Genomic DNA, 16,679 nt, shown 5'->3' on the forward strand with positions numbered 1-16,679 from the left:
CGGATTATGGAACTCATTCTTGCAAAACTTTGTGGAGACTCGAAGTCCAGAAAGACTCAAAAATGTAGCAGACAAGTTTGGGGAGTTTACAACTAATGGTTTTAATTAAATATGACAATGCAGTATGACAATACTTCTGGCTAAGTAAACTATTGCTTACAAGATACAAGAAGAACATACTACAGCAGGGTTAGATTTTATTTATTTTTAATACCGCTTCCTGTCCTACCCATCTGCTTCTAGACACTGTCAAAGGCAGGATCCAAAATCCTGCAGACCTTCACTCTGTAGGAAGAAAAAATGCTAACTCTGTGGACACCAGAGTCACACGCAGCTGGCAGTAGGAGTTAGTTGCTCTTTCAAACCTGTGTGCTTCAGCTACCTGATCCCAAAGCCAGCACTTGAGCAGAAGTTCACAGCAGCAGAGGAACAGTAGTGGGCAATGCAACAGCAAGATTAGAGACACCTAAGCATTGTGTTTCTGCCAACACAAGGCTTGAGAAGCCAGCAGTTTGTTATGCTCAGTGTTTGTCATTAGTCATGTCTGCCATTCAGGCAAGAGTTACCTTCAGCGACTCAGAAGTAACTTCTCCTACAGCTAAGGCGGTCTGAGGTGTGTCGATTCCGTCTTTGCTATTACTGAGCACACCTGAGGCTTTGCTCACCTGGCAGTCTTGCAGACTGCTGTTAACACAAGAGCTACTATGCTAAGCCTTGCTGAGCAAGCTTCTGGGAGGCCGACTTGAGATGAGTGTGGACCCAGTGAGTAATCTGGCCTCCTTTCAGCACTGCTGGTAATATCTCCTAGTGCATTCAGACCCTTGCTGATGCACAAGCCCTGTAATTCTTCCAGACTTCAACAACCCTAGTCATCTCAGGGGTCTATTCAAAACCTTCACAAGCAGGATGCTTTAACAGGACACTACCTGTGGCAATTTGGCCTTGATATGTCTGGTTGAGACATAATGCAACACTCACTGAAGGTAATGAAATTGGGTCATCCCACTGCTTTCCACAAGCACCAAACCAGACCTGGGTCTGTAAGCCAAGGGCCACTAACCCGTTACTCAGGAACTAGTGATGAGCTATGGAGCTTTACTATTTGAATAAGCTGCAAAATGAATCCTGGAAATATTGACAGATTTCTATTTCTCTCTTTTCCCTCACTCTAAGAGGTGCGTTGGCAGGAGACTGTTGGACTGGATGTCAGCCACAGGAAGTACTCATCATGATCAGGAAGCTACTTTACACAGTTTGTTTCAGAGCAGGCTTTTGGGAACACAGGAAATGGAGGACCCACGTTTAAAGGAAAAGCTAGGAGGTCTGCTTCAGCACTGCTGGTATCAGAGCTGTGGAGCCAGAAAGCTGACAACAGCCGACCAACTTCTATCAAGCACAGTCAGGCTCACCATGAATGCACAGATTTAAGCCAGAGAACAGAACGACCTCAGCCAGCACTACTCATTAAAACGCTCACACTTTCTGGTGCTCCCTGCTACAGTGACACAAGCACACGTTCTTTGCCCATCTGCTGTTTTGAGTCTGTGAAGCTCAGCTCTGTAGAAGACATTTCCTGGCCTGAAGTGGGTGGAGAAACATTTGTCTCCTTCTTGCTCCTTCAAGCTGGCATATAGCCTGGTTAGCACTGCAGGTCTGTGCAGCCAGTGACTAGAATATGGGAGGTCTCCACTGCTCACACATTTTAGAATCTGCTGTTTCCCAGCCCTATATCCTGAAGGCAAATGTGTCTACAAGGTGACTTAACGCTATGAAGGTAGCAAACTGATGCTAAAGCTGGAAGGAGAATACTTTCATGAAGGAACAGTGGCTTGCCTAAGTAGATCTTTGTGTCCCAGGTTCCTAACCTCATCTCCACAGTTTTGAAACCAACTCCAACAGTCTGGAGGGGTCTCCACTATTTCATGGCCCCCACAAGCTCACACTGGTTCCATCAGATGGTCATGTGTTTTGTCTCTGCAGCATCTGTCACTAGCTGAGAGCTCTACCCTGAAAGAACAGCTTGGTATAGTGTTCCTTCTGCTACACCAAGATCTGAAGCACTATAAGCATCAAAGACATCAAATAACCCACCTTCATGAAGCTTTCAGGAGAGAATGCTAAAGGCTTGCGCATGAGCAGTACAGCCCCTTCTGCCCACAGGGAACCAGGCAAACCCAGTAAATAATACCACTCACCGACTCTCAGCCTCTTTACAGCAAGGGTTAAAAAAAGAGTACTTTAAGGAAGCTGTGAAGCTTTTTGGGGCTTGACTGTCACACAGAAGTTAAGCAAGATTACTCACTGGCTCTGTCAAACTGCTGTCTTTCTCCAAGAACTGTACAACACAGTACGCCAACTGTAGGAAAAAACACGGCAAGATTAGAGCTTCCTCAAGCGTGCCTGAGATTAAAGTGCCACCATCCCCCTAGGCTGGAAGTAACACCATGGCCATTCTGTTGCAGCTCTAAACAAATTCAGTTTTCTTATGGCAAGCAAAGGCTTTAAGCTCAAGCAGGCAGGGCCCGAGCTCCAGATACTCATGCAACATATAGGATAAAACTTGAGCCACCTAGAGCATCCACAGCCAATAGATTCAGATGCAAGCACAGCCGGACACACAGGGAGGAACAAACTGGACTGTCACAAAGCCCTGCCCCATAAAAACAGGGCTGGGAGAACAGACATCACTACTTAGCACCCATACTTCTTGACTTCCTAGCCCAAGTTCTGATCTTCTATATTCTTCTATTATGTCCTCAAAGCCTGAAGAAATTGTTCATTATACCAGTCTAGCAGACCAGCACACCAATTTCTCCACATATCTCAGCAGCGACTAACAGCTGACACACCACATGCACAGCTGGGAATTTTACCTCTCTGGTTCCAGCGGGGCCCAAGTATTTCACAAGCTTCCAGCACAGAAAGACAAAGCAGGCCACAGCATTAAGTCAGCAGGAAATGCCAATGCCTATCAGCCAATGGCACAGGCCCAGGCACCACAAGGATGGGACAACCACTGCAGTAAGGGACTAGTGCAGAGCCCAAAACATATCACAGCAAGAACTTCGTACAATGCAGCAATGTGGCCTGGTGAATAGCTATAAACAATAAGCTTATAAGCTAATATATATATATATATATATATATACACATATATATATATATATATACATATATATATATATACATATATATATATATATATATATACACACACATACACATATATATATATGTACATCTTATAATAGCTATAAATTCTTGCAATAATCCCAATCTGCCCTGGGAAGTTGAAGCACTTCTCACCTGTGGATGGTAGACACTGAGAGACTTCACTTTGTGCAGTGGTAACAAGACTCTGATGAGGAACATCTTGTGCTCTTCCTTCAGAGGCAAAGCAAACCCATTGATTATGCTGAGAAGAAACAAGAGTCTTGTTAGCATCCTTACCCAGGAGAAATACAGTATCTCTCACCTCAAAGACTTGCCCTAGCTCTCATTAGTCCCTTGAGAAAGCACTCACCAAAAGTGTGGTCACTGTGGCCCAGCCTGCACACCATGCTCAGCGAGAGTGTGTCCTTGGCGGGCACCACAGGGAAACGCTTCTGATGGGGCTTGGGCTCTGCTCCTTTCTGTGCCAGGCTGAGCCCACACACACTTAGGTAGAACCTCTGGGGAAGGCCAGCACAGAGGCAGATCAGTGCTTGAGCCTCGTGCTTTACAGAACAGGAGGATGGTGGTACAAGAGGGCTGCAAACAGAAGGGCAGTTAAGCCATGGTGAAGGTTGCCCACTGGTAAGGGTGCTAAGGCTTCCCACTGCTTCAGGGGAACTATTCTCTTTTACTGCCTGCTGAAGCAAGTGTGACTGGACTCAAACGAACAGGAGAAAAATCTGGGGAGGAGAAGGCTACCACTGCACTTATCAGCAGGCTGGAGAGTACTTTAACTCTGTGCTGCATCAGACTGAGATTCTCTGGAAGAGGAGCCTCCTGCAAGGACTGCTGAAGGAAGGCACTGCCAGCTCACATAGCACACTGGGCTAATGTCTCACTGAGTCTCACTCACTGTGGGCCCTCTGGGATTTCCAAAAGTGGCCTTACCTTCCTAGGATCTCCAGTAGCTCTGCAATCCCATTGTGGTGCTCTGTTTCATAGATGAACCTAAAGAGAAGGATGAGAGATCATTGCCAAATGCTGGATATAGTCTGATAAACAAAAGGAAGGAAAAACACTGGAGACAGGGACTCTAAGTGGTACTAAGAAACACCTCACCTGTAAAATATATTATTGATCTGTCTCCTCACATATGCTCGCAGACCCAGGAACTTCCCATAGATCCTGTGCAGAATAGTCTTTAGGAAGTCTCGTTCTCTGGGGTCTTCACTGTCAAAGAGATCCAGAAGCTGCGGGGAGAGAAATTCGGTTGCGTACTGCCTGTCTGAACAAAGCTACCAGCAATGCTGGGCATTGCTCACACTCAGCAAAAGTGGCACTTTCAGCTGGGTGATGCCCTCAGCACCCTGAGCACAGTGGTCATTTCCCTGAAACATGCAGCCTCCTAGTCACAAGCTGAAACCATCTTCTTTCATCTTCAGGAACACAGTGATGGCCCGCACTTTCTACAAAGCTGCACATCCCCAGATTTCCCCTGCAAGGCTCCTGCACCCCTCTCCACCTGTACAACAAGTTATGAGTTCCAGAGACTACAGCTTGCACACTGTTTTGCCCAGCACAGAAAACTCTGTCTGCTCATCCAAGACAAAGGAATAAAGAAAAGTCACATCATCAAGCACTGCTGTCAAAGCTGGACTGTTTATGTAAAACCTTGACCCAAATCTGCTGCATGTCCTTCATAAAGGTGGTGCACAGTGGCAGAGGAAATGATTACTTACAGACAGTACAAACTTCTGGTCAATGTATTTCTTGGCTACATTTGGTTGGAAGTCAGGCGATTCCAGGAACCGGAGGAAGAACTCATACACCAGCTATGGAGGGAGAAGGAGAGATCACTTAGAAATCCCTCTGTCCTCTCACCACTGTTTACTTCAGATTTTAAGGTTTTCCTTCTCCTTAAGGATTCAGGGAAAGGCTGGAAAGCCTGAACAGGAGCACAAAACCCAGTGTTTCCCCACTCAATGGGATCAACACAGCTGCCCTTGCTCTAATGGGCAGGGGTCTGGTGGCACATAACTGCCCAATCATGAGATCTCATCACTTCAGGTCCCCCCATAGACAACATCCACCTACTCAGATTAAGACACTAGGCCTGGGAAACTCTTCTCACATCTTCAGCACACATCTCTACAGAGAACAGAAACCTTCAGAGATGGCAAAGGCTGAGGCTTCATTGGAAGTCCTTGAGACATGCCAAGGAAGAACAGAAAAGCAGAGAAATGAAACAGACTCCAGGAAAACATGCCGTGTCCTCTGCCTCCTGGGGACTGACTCCAGGTTGGCTTGGCCCCACTAAGCCATGTGAGCTGCATGCTGTGTCCCACTTGGACAACAAAGAACAGCTTGTTTTAAGAGGGCTGTCAGTGCTGAACTTCTGGTCTCGCTGTCCTCTTAGAGGGATGAGTCCATTCCAGGGCTGACCCCGCCTAGTGCTTCTGAGGGGCCACTAGGCCAAACGACAGTGATACATTCCAAAGGTCTGACTCTGGAGTTGAAGGAATTATAGGGCCATGCATCCAAAGGCAGGGCCCAGCTGCAAAGGACACCAGCACAGAAAAAACTGAGATGATGACCAACAAGCTCAGCACTCAAGCTCATTGCCACAGATCCATGCTGGCTGCTGCTGGCTCAATTCTGAGAAACAAATGCTTCCTAGCATTCATTGCACATGATGAGGACACGCTATTTCTATCGACGCTTACGCCCCTATGTCAACTGCAGCAGTGAGAAGCGATTAACCACTGCTGCAGAACTGCACCTTATTTCTTTTCTGTATTTTCTGCTTCATTCTGCAGTACCTGGCTCATCGTCTGCCTTTGTCTGCTTGACAACATGTCCCTGTGCAAGTGCCTGGACTTACCTCCTGACTTCCATTGCTGAGCTCTGCTAAACCATACTCACTGTCACTTTCATAACCTAGTTTGTCTTAAAAGTCTGTTTCCCAGGGAACACAGCCTAATGAAAAGGTCTTTGTCTCCCTTCCCCTCTTCCTCACCCTCCAGCTCCCTATCTTTTCTTGTCAAACATTTGCTCACAGCAAATGCAACTGAATTACATCCAGCCTACAGGAGGCACATTAGCAGGTACCAGCACAGGCTTTGCTTTGGCACCAAGCAGCCCTCCTGTTCCATGTACCTCCCAGGTAGCTGGGCAAGGTGAGGAGCACTGAAGCAGAAGGGGTGCTGTTTCCAATGCTGCTGAAGCCCAGAGGATGCAGGCTCTCAAGTCTTCATAAGGGACAGTAACACTACTGGGAAATGCTTCTTAAATAGGCAATACAGCACAACTCCTTCACTCCTAGCAAAGTGTTCACTCCCAGCCTACTTGAGGGCCACGTGGGACTACAGGCATCTGCAGGTGAATGTTGCACACAGCCTTCAGCCAGTTCCCAAGACACCCTGCTGTCTGTACTGCCTAAGAGCCACCTCTGACCCCTGGGTGGCAGGCCTGGTCCTTCCCCAGGAACCCTTGCAGGCTGGTGAAGCAGCCAGTGGCAAGACTGGCAGGCTCCAGCCCTACATGGACTCTCAACTTCCTGGAGATAAATTCACCAGATCTATATTTCCCCTTCCTCCTCACCTGAAGGTGTGGCCAGGCAGCCTCTAATGTAGGCTCATCTTCCTCAGGGTCAAACTCTGCTCCTGTGGGATTGGATGATGGTGGGAGTGTCCGGAAGAGGTTCACTGAAAACTAAGGTGAGTGAAAAGGTGCATGAATGACATCCCCACACCTCATGATGGTCCTCCACATAGCAAATCCTTCACTGCAGAGCAACGTATTGTGATTTGCCACAGCTGTACCCACAAACCAATCCCTTCCTGCAGGCTGTAGGGTAACAGTCTGCATAGAAACTCCACAAGTGCTGTCTATGCCCGAGACAAGAGCTTCCACCTCTCCCTACAGCAAGCACTGTCACCATGACATCCCCTCTGCCCCCACTTCTCTTTCTGGAGGTGGGCAGATAATAAGGAATAGGTAGCACTGGGGTCACATTCCTCCCTGATAAATCCCTATCCCCTCCTCCTCCACACACTTCTGAACAGTCTCTATTTCTTTGGCATGCAAGCACATACTGGCCCCATGCCCTACCATGATAACAGCTTCAGGATAGATAGCCTCAGTGACGACATCACGGTTGTGTGTGATGTACTCCACCATCTCATTGAGGCCTGCTCTCTTCACCTCCTTGAACTTCAAGTCGCTGAGAGGGTCAGAGATGAAGTCAAAAAGCACACAACACTGCCGCAGCTTCTGGATGAAAAGCTCTTCTCGTTCGTGTGGAGAAGCATCTGTCAGAGAAAGCAGGGACATCTGTCCTTGAAGATAGGCAGAACATCTTCCTGGTTTCCCCAGATATCAATGTGGTTCACTCCCTGTGGTTTCCCCTCCCCTGTCACATCCTCTTTGAACTCATGGGTGGGGAAGATGGAGAGGCAGCATTGCCCCTGCTATGGACACGAGACAATGGAGGGAGAGGGACTGCAAGGCCTCTGAAGCAACTATCCCACGAGAGGATCTCAAAGACAGTAGCAGTTTCTAATCTGATAAGCACTGATCTCTTCCCTGTGCAGGGTAGCCTGGAAAAGAAACTCAACTAGCTCCCATCACAGACCAGTAACACCCGCGCTCTGAACAGCACAGACACAAAGGGATCTGGACAGTGCACACTGTAGCCTAACCTTCCGCCCAGAGAGCAGTGCAGAAGAGAGGGGCCAAGGTGGCAGGGGTTCTATACTCTTTTTTTATTCCATATGACTGGAAACTATGCACTGCCTTGGCCAATGACACGAACTTACCTCTTGCTTGCAGAATGCTACTGAGCTGCAAGGCAGCTGCCTTTCCTAAAAGGGCTGCCTGTGTCTGTGAGCCACATCAGCAATGGGTCTGGCTGAGTGACTGCTGAAAACACTTTCTTCTTGTCCACACTTAAATCATATTTAATTGCAACATTATGTTCACTAAGTGTCAATACCAAGTAATTGCCCTAAGGTGGAGAGCTTCAATAGCAGGGCTACAATTTGCAATGGAAACACAATGAGGAGGAGGCCTAGTCCTCCAACAGGAAGAGGTGGCTGTAGGAATCAAGGGCAGTCTGCATCAAGGTCTCTGCACTTCATCCTTTCCTGCATAATCTGCTGAAGAATCTGAAGCAGTCCTCAGTACATAAAATCACGAGGGTTTAAACAGTTCAAATGGGAAGGTAAGTACTGAAGTTTGCATTGAGAATCCTCTGATTTTTTTAGGCCATCCATCAATTCTCTACCTGCTGACAAGCCAAGCACTTTTCCCAGAATATCCCTGCTGCACTGCCCGCAAGACTAGCCATACACTGTCAGAGTTGCTTTGGGAAGAGCCCTTACACCACCACACTCTGCCTGGAGAAGGCACAGCTTGTCATGCAGGTCACTCCCACCCCACAGCTTCTTTACCTTTAAGGGCTGGGAGTTTTTGCAGTTCCCGGTTTTTGCTCAGATTGAAGCGAGAAGAGCTGTGCCGGCGCTCCTTCTTCACAATCTGGGGTCCCCCTGAGTACTTGATTTTATTCAGCTGGGTTGGTGGGGGAGCGCTGTTACTGGGTCGCTTATTTGATGTTGGCTGCTGCTGTGGTTGCTGTGGCTGCTGCTGAGGCTGCTGGGCCTGATGAGAGACAAAAGAGTAAAACCACTCAGAAGTCTTTTACCTAAAGACCTCAAAAGCAATTAGACACCATCAGCATCTTCTTAGACTGAAGAAACTGGGCAGGTTTTTCACTGCTGCACTTGCAATTAAGTGCACCTCACCTGTTCCTGCCAGCTCTAGATCTGTTGGTTGCATCTGCACCAGATCTGCAAAGTAGGCAACAGTTTTACTTATATCTGTGAGGCACCACAAAGACACCATATCCTCTTGGCACAGCAAGTGCTATGGATATGGAAAGCAAAGTCACATCTTTCAACAGGTTACAGAAGTCTGTTGACAGAAGAAAAAAGCAGAAATAAAAACTTCCTGTGGTCCAAACAGAAATCTCAGTGTGCTGCTGTCTCCAATTACATCACTCTGTACAATTTACAGCAAGCAAGTATAGAAAACTAGCAATTTGCTTCTTTGTCCTTGTGCAGGAAAAAAGCAAAAAAAAAACAAACCTGGGGAAAAGCAAAGCAGTGTGTAGTACAGAGCAGACACAATGGCCCTGGAAAGGCAACAGTGAAGACCACTAAAATCATTGCTGCATCCATAGACCAGGAGCACCGAGTCTACGAACCACGTGGACTGTACGTACGTACATACATACACAACCTTAGGTCGCAGGTTGTGAGCTCTCCCAACCGACCCTAGCTGCTCCATCCTCTCAAGCTGTCTCCACCTCACTGCTGTCTGAACTTCTGTAGATGTGCTTTTATCACATCGCCCCTTTTAGCCACACAAACTCTGTGCCTGCACTTTCCTCTCCCACTTCACGCTTGCTAAACTGCACTTCCAGAGGCACTTTCTCATTTTTAACCCATGACTAGAAACTGAAGCTGGTGTTTGCTCAGTTCAGCTCTATTCTGACCTTGCTGAAGCTCTGCTGGTTCAAGTCCCACTTGGGTCATAATGACTCAATAACTGACCCTTTCATTTCACACTAACCCAACCTGTGGAAAACTTAACAGAGGAGAGGGCAACATCTTGTCAGCAAGCCTATAGCAGAGGATTCAGCTGGAGACAGCACCCAGCCTACTGCACTGCTGGTACATGAAGCCAAGGATCTGCAGAATGAACGTGTTTAGGATACAACAGGGATAGCACAATGGATGGGGGGACAGAGGTGGGTGACATCTTTGGACATCACTCCCTTCTTCCCCCATAAACTCCCAACAGCCACATAGAGCACAGTGGTACATACACACATCTCCCCAGAACACTGACCAGCAGTACTTTGAGGGAGTGCATCAGCAGTGCAGGAGCTCACCAGAGCTCACCATTCTCCAGATGAGGTACGGCCAGTCTCTTCCTGTGAGGAGCAGCTGAGCTGCAGCTTACTCTGCACAGTCTGTTCCCTGAACTGGTTTCTAAAGAGGTGCAGCACAGCACTACAGTGCAAGAGCAAGAGTTACTGCACCTGCAGCATGTGGGAAGGCAGCAAGGTAGGAACAGGGAAAGCTGTCTACAAGGAGACGCTGCTCTACAGATTTGGATCTGTAGAGCAAGTGCAAAGACTCCCTGTGGAAAACAGCACCCAACACAAAACACCAATTGTTTTGCCAAGCCATTACTTTTTAAAGAGAAATCAGAAATATTTTTGTTCTGGTCTAGCTCTGTTTGAAGGAAATCTTGAGTGGTTCTGTTTCAGGCTCAGCTCCAAGCCAAAGTGTGGGGGGACAACAAGATCTGAACTCTCTTCAATTTACATTTGATCTGATTCCTTTCATGGAGCAGCATTGTCCCATGATGAGAGGAGGGAGCGAGATGAGCTCTTGCTTTGTGATGAAAACAGCAGTGGCTGCCAAACAAAGCAGGCCTAGACTACAAACTGGAGGTAACTTATCCTAAACAGTGTTCTCTCCTCAATTACATCAGGACAAATCCTTGCTGGCAACCTTACAAGACTGAGAAGTTCATTCCTCACTCTGAATATTTGGTGAGCCACTCAGATGTTGTCCAGATGCCTTTGGGAAGGCTAGACCTCTACTCTACATCACTCTCCTTCCACAGGGAAGAAGGGCAAAACCGGAATGCTGAGCCATCACAGACAAAAAATCATACAGAGAGAAACAGAAGATGCAGTGGTGGCCTCGCAGGTAACACTGAAGGAAGCAAGACACATGGGCCCTCCTAGCTGATGAGACATGCCTGTGCACTCCTCACCCACCCAGAAATGCCACAGGCAAATGTTCTGAACATGGCATGTGCACTGCATGTGAACAGGCTGGATCAGGGGGCTAGAAAAGTCCTTGTCACTAGTCTTCAGTAATCTTCAGTCTTCAACAGCTTGCATGAAGAGAGACAAAACACAGCTTCAGGTTTACCTGCTAATTATTTAGGAAACAGTCATACATGCACAAAAGTCACACAACCAAGATTGCTAGAGAAAACCTAATGATTGGGGAGGTCAAATATACTCCTATGCTGCAATGCTTAGAGGGTTTAGGATGGATTGCTTCTATATGGACTTCCTGGTATCAAGTTGAATACCTGCTTTCAGGAGGTGTTTCCTGTGGCAGGCTTGCTGTCCTGCTGCCTTCAACACCTCCTACCTTGGTCACATGAATCAGAAGGAGCTTATTTTAATTTTCCTAACACTTTCTTCTTTGAAGTTTCCATCCCTGAAAACACAGCAGGCTGCTGAACCTGAAAGCTTTTCTCTTCGTGCACAGGTATCAACTCCACAGACTGTTTCCCCGACACCAACACCAGCTGACATGGCTGCAGGTGCACATCTACCTGATCAGGCTCAGCCCCTCCTGACAGGCAGGGCTCACACCATCACGGCAAAGCTGACAGCCTGGGAGACACTGTTTTGCAGCGGCTGTTACACTGCACATGCTGAAGTGACCAGAGAACTGCATAAAGTTGTTCACCCAAGTGTGGTGCGGCAGCCCCACCTTTCCCACTGTGGTGGAGCAGCTACTTGTGTCAACAGGACAGGCCAGCCCCAACTCCCCCAAGCACAGGTTCCCTGGCTCCATAGCACTTCCTCCCCACTGATTCCCACCACCTCTCCTCCTTGCTAGAAACTTGTCTGCACAAGTCAGTGAGCCCCAGGCCCTAAGCTTGCTCTTCACCCCAGGCTCCCAGGGACAGATATCCTCTTCCCCCAGCCACCCTGAGCTGTGCAAGCTTTTCCTCCGCTCCCCCACCCATGCATGACCTCACCTCTGCAGGCACTCCTACTGCAGCTGGGTGCATAGCCACTCGGAAAGCCCTTCTGCCTCACTGGTCCCTTGAGCATCCCCTGCTTGCTAAGCTTCTCAGCCCAGATCTGCTCTCAGCTCCTCCTCCTGTGATGACTCTTTCCTTCCCATCCCTCAAGTCAGTACCTGCTCTCTTTGTCTGCTGTTACACAGCTTCCCTATTAAAATCAGGCTCTCTGCCTCAGAAGTAACATCAGCACACTGTAACGCCTGTCTCTGAATAACGAACTCCAGGTACTGCAGTAACAAGCCCCATGGAGATATCTGCAAAACACGAAAATACAGCAGATCATTGAAAAGGAGCACCCTCTCCCAGAGCTGCAAATCTCATCAGGGAGACTCCAAGCTGCCCTCGAGGCTGCAGAGCAACTCCTCTCTTTACTGCTGCTGCTGCTGCTAATCCCTGCTCCCACTTCCAGGTCATTAACTCTCTTCCCCACCCAGCTGCCTCTCCCAGTCTTTCTGGCCAGGAGGAGTAACTCTTTCTCATCCTCTCATCCAATGCTACCTTGGTCTCTGACATTATTTCTTTTTTCTCTTTAAATAGCTATGTAGAAATTCTCTGCATTCATATATTCATCATGTTCCAGAGGGAATGAACTAAACAAATCTTTCATTTCCCACTCCTTGCTCTCGTGTTTTACTCCACTGTTTTACTCCTTATCTCTCCCTAAGCAAATTGCCCCCGCCAAAGCCAGGGCCTGGCAAAGTTCTGCTGGCTCTTCACATCAGATAGCTTCACCCCAAGATGAGCATCTAACCCTGTACTTAAAAGGGAACTCAAACACTTGCCTTCCCTTGTGGGGATGCGTCTGCTTTTGAACATATCTGCCCTTCCAGATCAGCTCCACTAAAAGCTCCTTCGCTGCAGAGAACAAAGCACTGCGCTTAGGGGTTTATGGACTGACTCCTACCCTCTTTGTCTCCGTCCACAGAGATCCCCATAGGAGCTCCTCTTCCACTGTATTTGCTCAGATCTGTCAAAACAGAGCTGCTCTTCAGTAACCTTTACTCATTCCACCAGCCAGACAACTTGCCTCCAAAACAAGTCACAACTTTCTGGTACCAGGATAAATTAAAGTTGAGTCCTCCCCTGCTCCATGGTGTGAGAAAGGAAAGCACATACAGGAAGAGAGCTGCCCAAGTGCCGCTCCCCCACCGCAAACCCATTAAGCATCTATTGAGGTACGAAGAAAAAGGAAAAATCTCTCTGGTGCACAATTTTCACCCTAGAAAAGGCAATCAATCAACTGTAACTCCATAGATGAATTCACAGGGCATGAAACACTCCCAAAGGCAGCAGAGGTATCCAGGCTGGGCTCAGCCCATCAACCCCACTAGACAATATCACTCCCAGCATTTCACAAGTCAAACCACCTCCTGCTTCTGACACAAGGAAGGAGTCTTGCTCCCAGCACATTACCTAATTCCTCACAGTCCCCCAGTGTGAAAGTCAAAATACCTTTCTGTGCTTCCTGAAGAGCAAGAAAATCGCATTCAAAGTGGTATACATTTCTTCATATCAAGCAAAGAGCGCTCTTCCATTCTGCAGCAGAGCAGTCCAGAGACAGACAGGAAAGCACCAAGAGAGAACAAACTTCACTGCAGAACCAACAGGGAAAGGGAGAAGAGACCTGTGGCCCTGCACACTGCAGAGGTGTCTCCTTTCTGCTCTGCTCTCTGTTCTTACGATCAAAGGAAACAGCTTTCCATCTTAAAGAAGGGCTGGATTATGTCTGGAGTATGAGGAAGTGGCTGGGTATGTTTTGTGGGAGGGGAGGTTAGACGCATCACTTCTAAGTTTCTTCTGCACCCAGGCAGACATTACATGCCATTTCAGGTCACAGAAGAAAGCTTGTAGCCTGTGACATTCTTCTTACTGCAACACTTGTAACCAGGACAGCAGTGCCACAGTCCACTGCTGATTTGGACGGGCACATCAGAGCGCTCTGCTTTCATGGCTATCCATTACCCTTGCATTGCAAGACCCAGGCTTTCCTTCCTCTTTCCAGAGCTGTGAACGCAGCAAAGAGTGCCAAATAAATAAAAGGTAAGTCTGACTCCATGATGCCAACGCAGGAGTTCTTTCAATTCCTTGGAGTCTTCAGGAATCTCTCCCAGCAAGCCGTTTTCAGCTATATACACAAAATAAAATGGGCAGAGGCAAAGGCCAGGATGAAGGATCTACAAAACTTTGCTACCTGCTCCAAGGCAAACAAAGTCACATTCTGATTCCTTGCTGGCCACACGGCAGGTTAGGCATGAGCACAGCTTAGACCCTGAAACTGAGTGGCTAACAGTGAGGCTCTGCAACACAGATCTATGCTTCGAAGGAGACTCTAAAATCACATTATTTTGACTACAACCACACCACCGAACTACACATTTCTTCCTAGTCTTCATTAGCCTTACATGCCTCCTATGCCCAGTCCTCCAAATTACAAACGCAACATGTTCCGGACAAGACTTGAGCACACAGGCTTCTACAGATATAGAAGTGGAACAGTTTGCTTGCCAAACTGCAGTATTAAAAAAAAAACCCAAACCACACATATACACATGCTTCCTTGGACATGCATACAACACTTTTCTGAGCCAGTCCTTAAACTCCACAACTGCACTAAGTGCCAGACAAATTCAAGACTACCAGAAAAGTTCCAGCGTACCCAAATTTCTACTAATTCTAAGCCCACCTTATCATAACATCATATTCTGCTAAGGCCATTCTAACACATCTAGCTTGGCAACATCAAAACTGAGAGTGACAGAGACTCTGCGCATCTGGGAATACAGACTGTGCCTTCTTGTGAGGAATGCTGTGCTCAGCAACATGGCTGTTATACCAAAGGAGAATCATTTAATCTGTAGCAATTTATCCTTTCAAGTGTTCCTATCCATAACTTCCTAATCTCACTCCTCCAGAAAATGCCTCAGAAGAACAGTTCCCTTTCTATTGCTTCTCAGTACTCTCCCACTCCGACACGAAGTGACAACAGTTTATTGCACTTTGCTCCAACAGGAGCATGGCAGCTGCTCCCATCTGTCAGGCTTCCTCCTCCTTGATAACCGTGGCTTGTCTGTTTCTGCAGCCAACTCTGCCATGCCCTGCCCACCTCTGTGAGCAGCGCTCGCCCTCAGCTTCACGCCAAATCTCTTTTTCCAGGTCTGTAGGGTATGAGACTCATGTCTCTTCCATAGTCATTGTTCCCTTTGGGCCAACTTTCAAGGGGAACTAACTACCACCTTCTCTGATTTCTTAAGATCTCGGTGACGTGTTATCTGGAAGAACAGCTTGAAGTAGATAGAATGAAAGATTTCATTCCTCCCCAAAGATGAGCTGTACATGCACACTGCTGTACCGAAGGTACAACCTTACCTCTTCTGAATTCTCTGCCACACCATCCTTCCCGCTACTGCTGCTGCCAGGCTTTGTGGTGCTTTTGGTAGACTTCGGTGACTCCTGAAAGGATAAAATATATTCAGAGAAAATTTCACCTTGTTCAGAGTTTTACCATCTCTCTGCAGAGTTCAGGTGTGCACTGACACAGACTACCCCACCTCCACCCCTGCAGTATGCCCCGTTTCAGGCATTTACTCCCAGCCCTCTTCCGCTGGGAAAGGCACCCTGAACGGCTCCCCTGGTAGCGGACGCCTGGGGCGGAGGCCACGGACCAAAGCACAGGAGCGCTGCTGGCACATCCCGTCCCGGTCACCGCAGGCTGACCCCGGCCGGGCACCTGCGGGTGACAGGGCCCCGCGCCCACCCAGCCCGGGCCAGCCCTTCACCGGGGCGCGGCCGCATCTGAGACACAAGGTGTCAGGGCACCCACAGCCTCGGCCCGGTCGCCCCGGGCGGCAGGATCCGGGCCCTCACCCCGCCAGCGGGCAGCGTAGCGGGGCCAGGACGAGGGTGTGGCCGTACCTCCCCCACCGGGAGCATCCCCGCGGCCCTCGGAGCGCCCGGGGCGGGGCGGGCCGGGCCGGGCCGGGCTCGTGGGGGGGCACCGGCGGCCGCCCCTCCCGTCTTCTCTCCCTTTCTCGCTCTCCCGGCCCGGCGCGCGCCCCCGCCGCCCTCCTGCGCCACCCGCCCCGCCCGCCGCGGGCGCGCGCCCCCGCCCCCTGCCGGCCGCAGCCCCGCGCGCGCCCCCGCCCGAGGGCCGCGCCAAGGGAAGGCCGCGGCGGGGAGGGGCGGCGGGAGCGAGCGGCCGGTCACCGCGCCGCGAGCAGGGGCTCCCCCGGCGCCGTCGCCGCTCCGGGGCCGCACCTTCTCCTTCTTCAGCTTGTAGGGCATGGTGAGCACTGCACCCCAGCCGCTCCGCGCCCGCCGCCGCCGCCGCCGCCTGCGCCCGGGCCCGGCCGCAGCGCCCCGCTCCCATTGGGCCAGCCGCGCCGCCCTGCCTAGCAACAGCCTTCGCCGCCGCGGCGAGCCGCTGACGCAGGGCGGCCGAATTTTCTCATTGGCCACAAGGCGTGTGGGCGCTGGGCACGCCCCCGGAGGCGGGGCGGGGCGGGGCCGGCCGCGGGCGGCTCTTCCGGGGCAGCGGCGCCCGCCGAGCCAGGACACAGGTTGGGCTGGGCTGGGCTGGGCTGGGCTGGGCTGGGCTGGGCTGGGCTGGGCTGGGCTGGGCTGGG

General features: G+C 49.7%; 1 protein-coding gene and 1 long non-coding RNA gene across 4 annotated transcripts in view; one reads left to right on the forward strand and one right to left on the reverse strand.

The window, feature by feature from the left end:
* The window catches only part of PPP2R5D (protein phosphatase 2 regulatory subunit B'delta), a 28,155-nt gene extending 11,763 nt beyond the window's left edge, over window positions 1-16,392 (reverse strand). The window contains exons 1-10 of one of the 2 annotated variants that reach the window (XM_017818924.1): window positions 16,312-16,392; window positions 15,424-15,507; window positions 8,604-8,811; window positions 7,264-7,463; window positions 6,754-6,864; window positions 4,893-4,985; window positions 4,273-4,403; window positions 4,102-4,161; window positions 3,307-3,415; window positions 2,303-2,356 (exon numbers count right to left, since the gene is read on the reverse strand). In XM_017818924.1, the coding sequence (XP_017674413.1) occupies window positions 2,303-2,356; window positions 3,307-3,415; window positions 4,102-4,161; window positions 4,273-4,403; window positions 4,893-4,985; window positions 6,754-6,864; window positions 7,264-7,463; window positions 8,604-8,811; window positions 15,424-15,507; window positions 16,312-16,338 (1,077 nt within the window). In that variant the 5' untranslated portion in view covers window positions 16,339-16,392. Of the gene's footprint in view, window positions 1-2,302; window positions 2,357-3,306; window positions 3,416-4,101; window positions 4,162-4,272; window positions 4,404-4,892; window positions 4,986-6,753; window positions 6,865-7,263; window positions 7,464-8,603; window positions 8,812-15,423; window positions 15,508-15,969; window positions 16,038-16,311 lie in introns of those variants that run through there. The other variant, XM_017818925.1, reaches the window with a different exon arrangement.
* LOC108499266 overlaps window positions 16,260-16,679 on the forward strand; it is a 4,352-nt gene continuing 3,932 nt past the window's right edge. Inside the window, exon 1 of one of the 2 annotated variants that reach the window (XR_001875481.1) lies at window positions 16,260-16,339. This is a non-coding gene — a long non-coding RNA (uncharacterized LOC108499266). Of the gene's footprint in view, window positions 16,340-16,552; window positions 16,614-16,679 lie in introns of those variants that run through there. The other variant, XR_001875480.1, reaches the window with a different exon arrangement.

The sequence above is a fragment of the Lepidothrix coronata genome, unplaced genomic scaffold (genome assembly GCF_001604755.1).
Source record: "Lepidothrix coronata isolate B3197 unplaced genomic scaffold, Lepidothrix_coronata-1.0 Scaffold71, whole genome shotgun sequence".
NCBI lineage: Eukaryota > Metazoa > Chordata > Aves > Passeriformes > Pipridae > Lepidothrix > Lepidothrix coronata.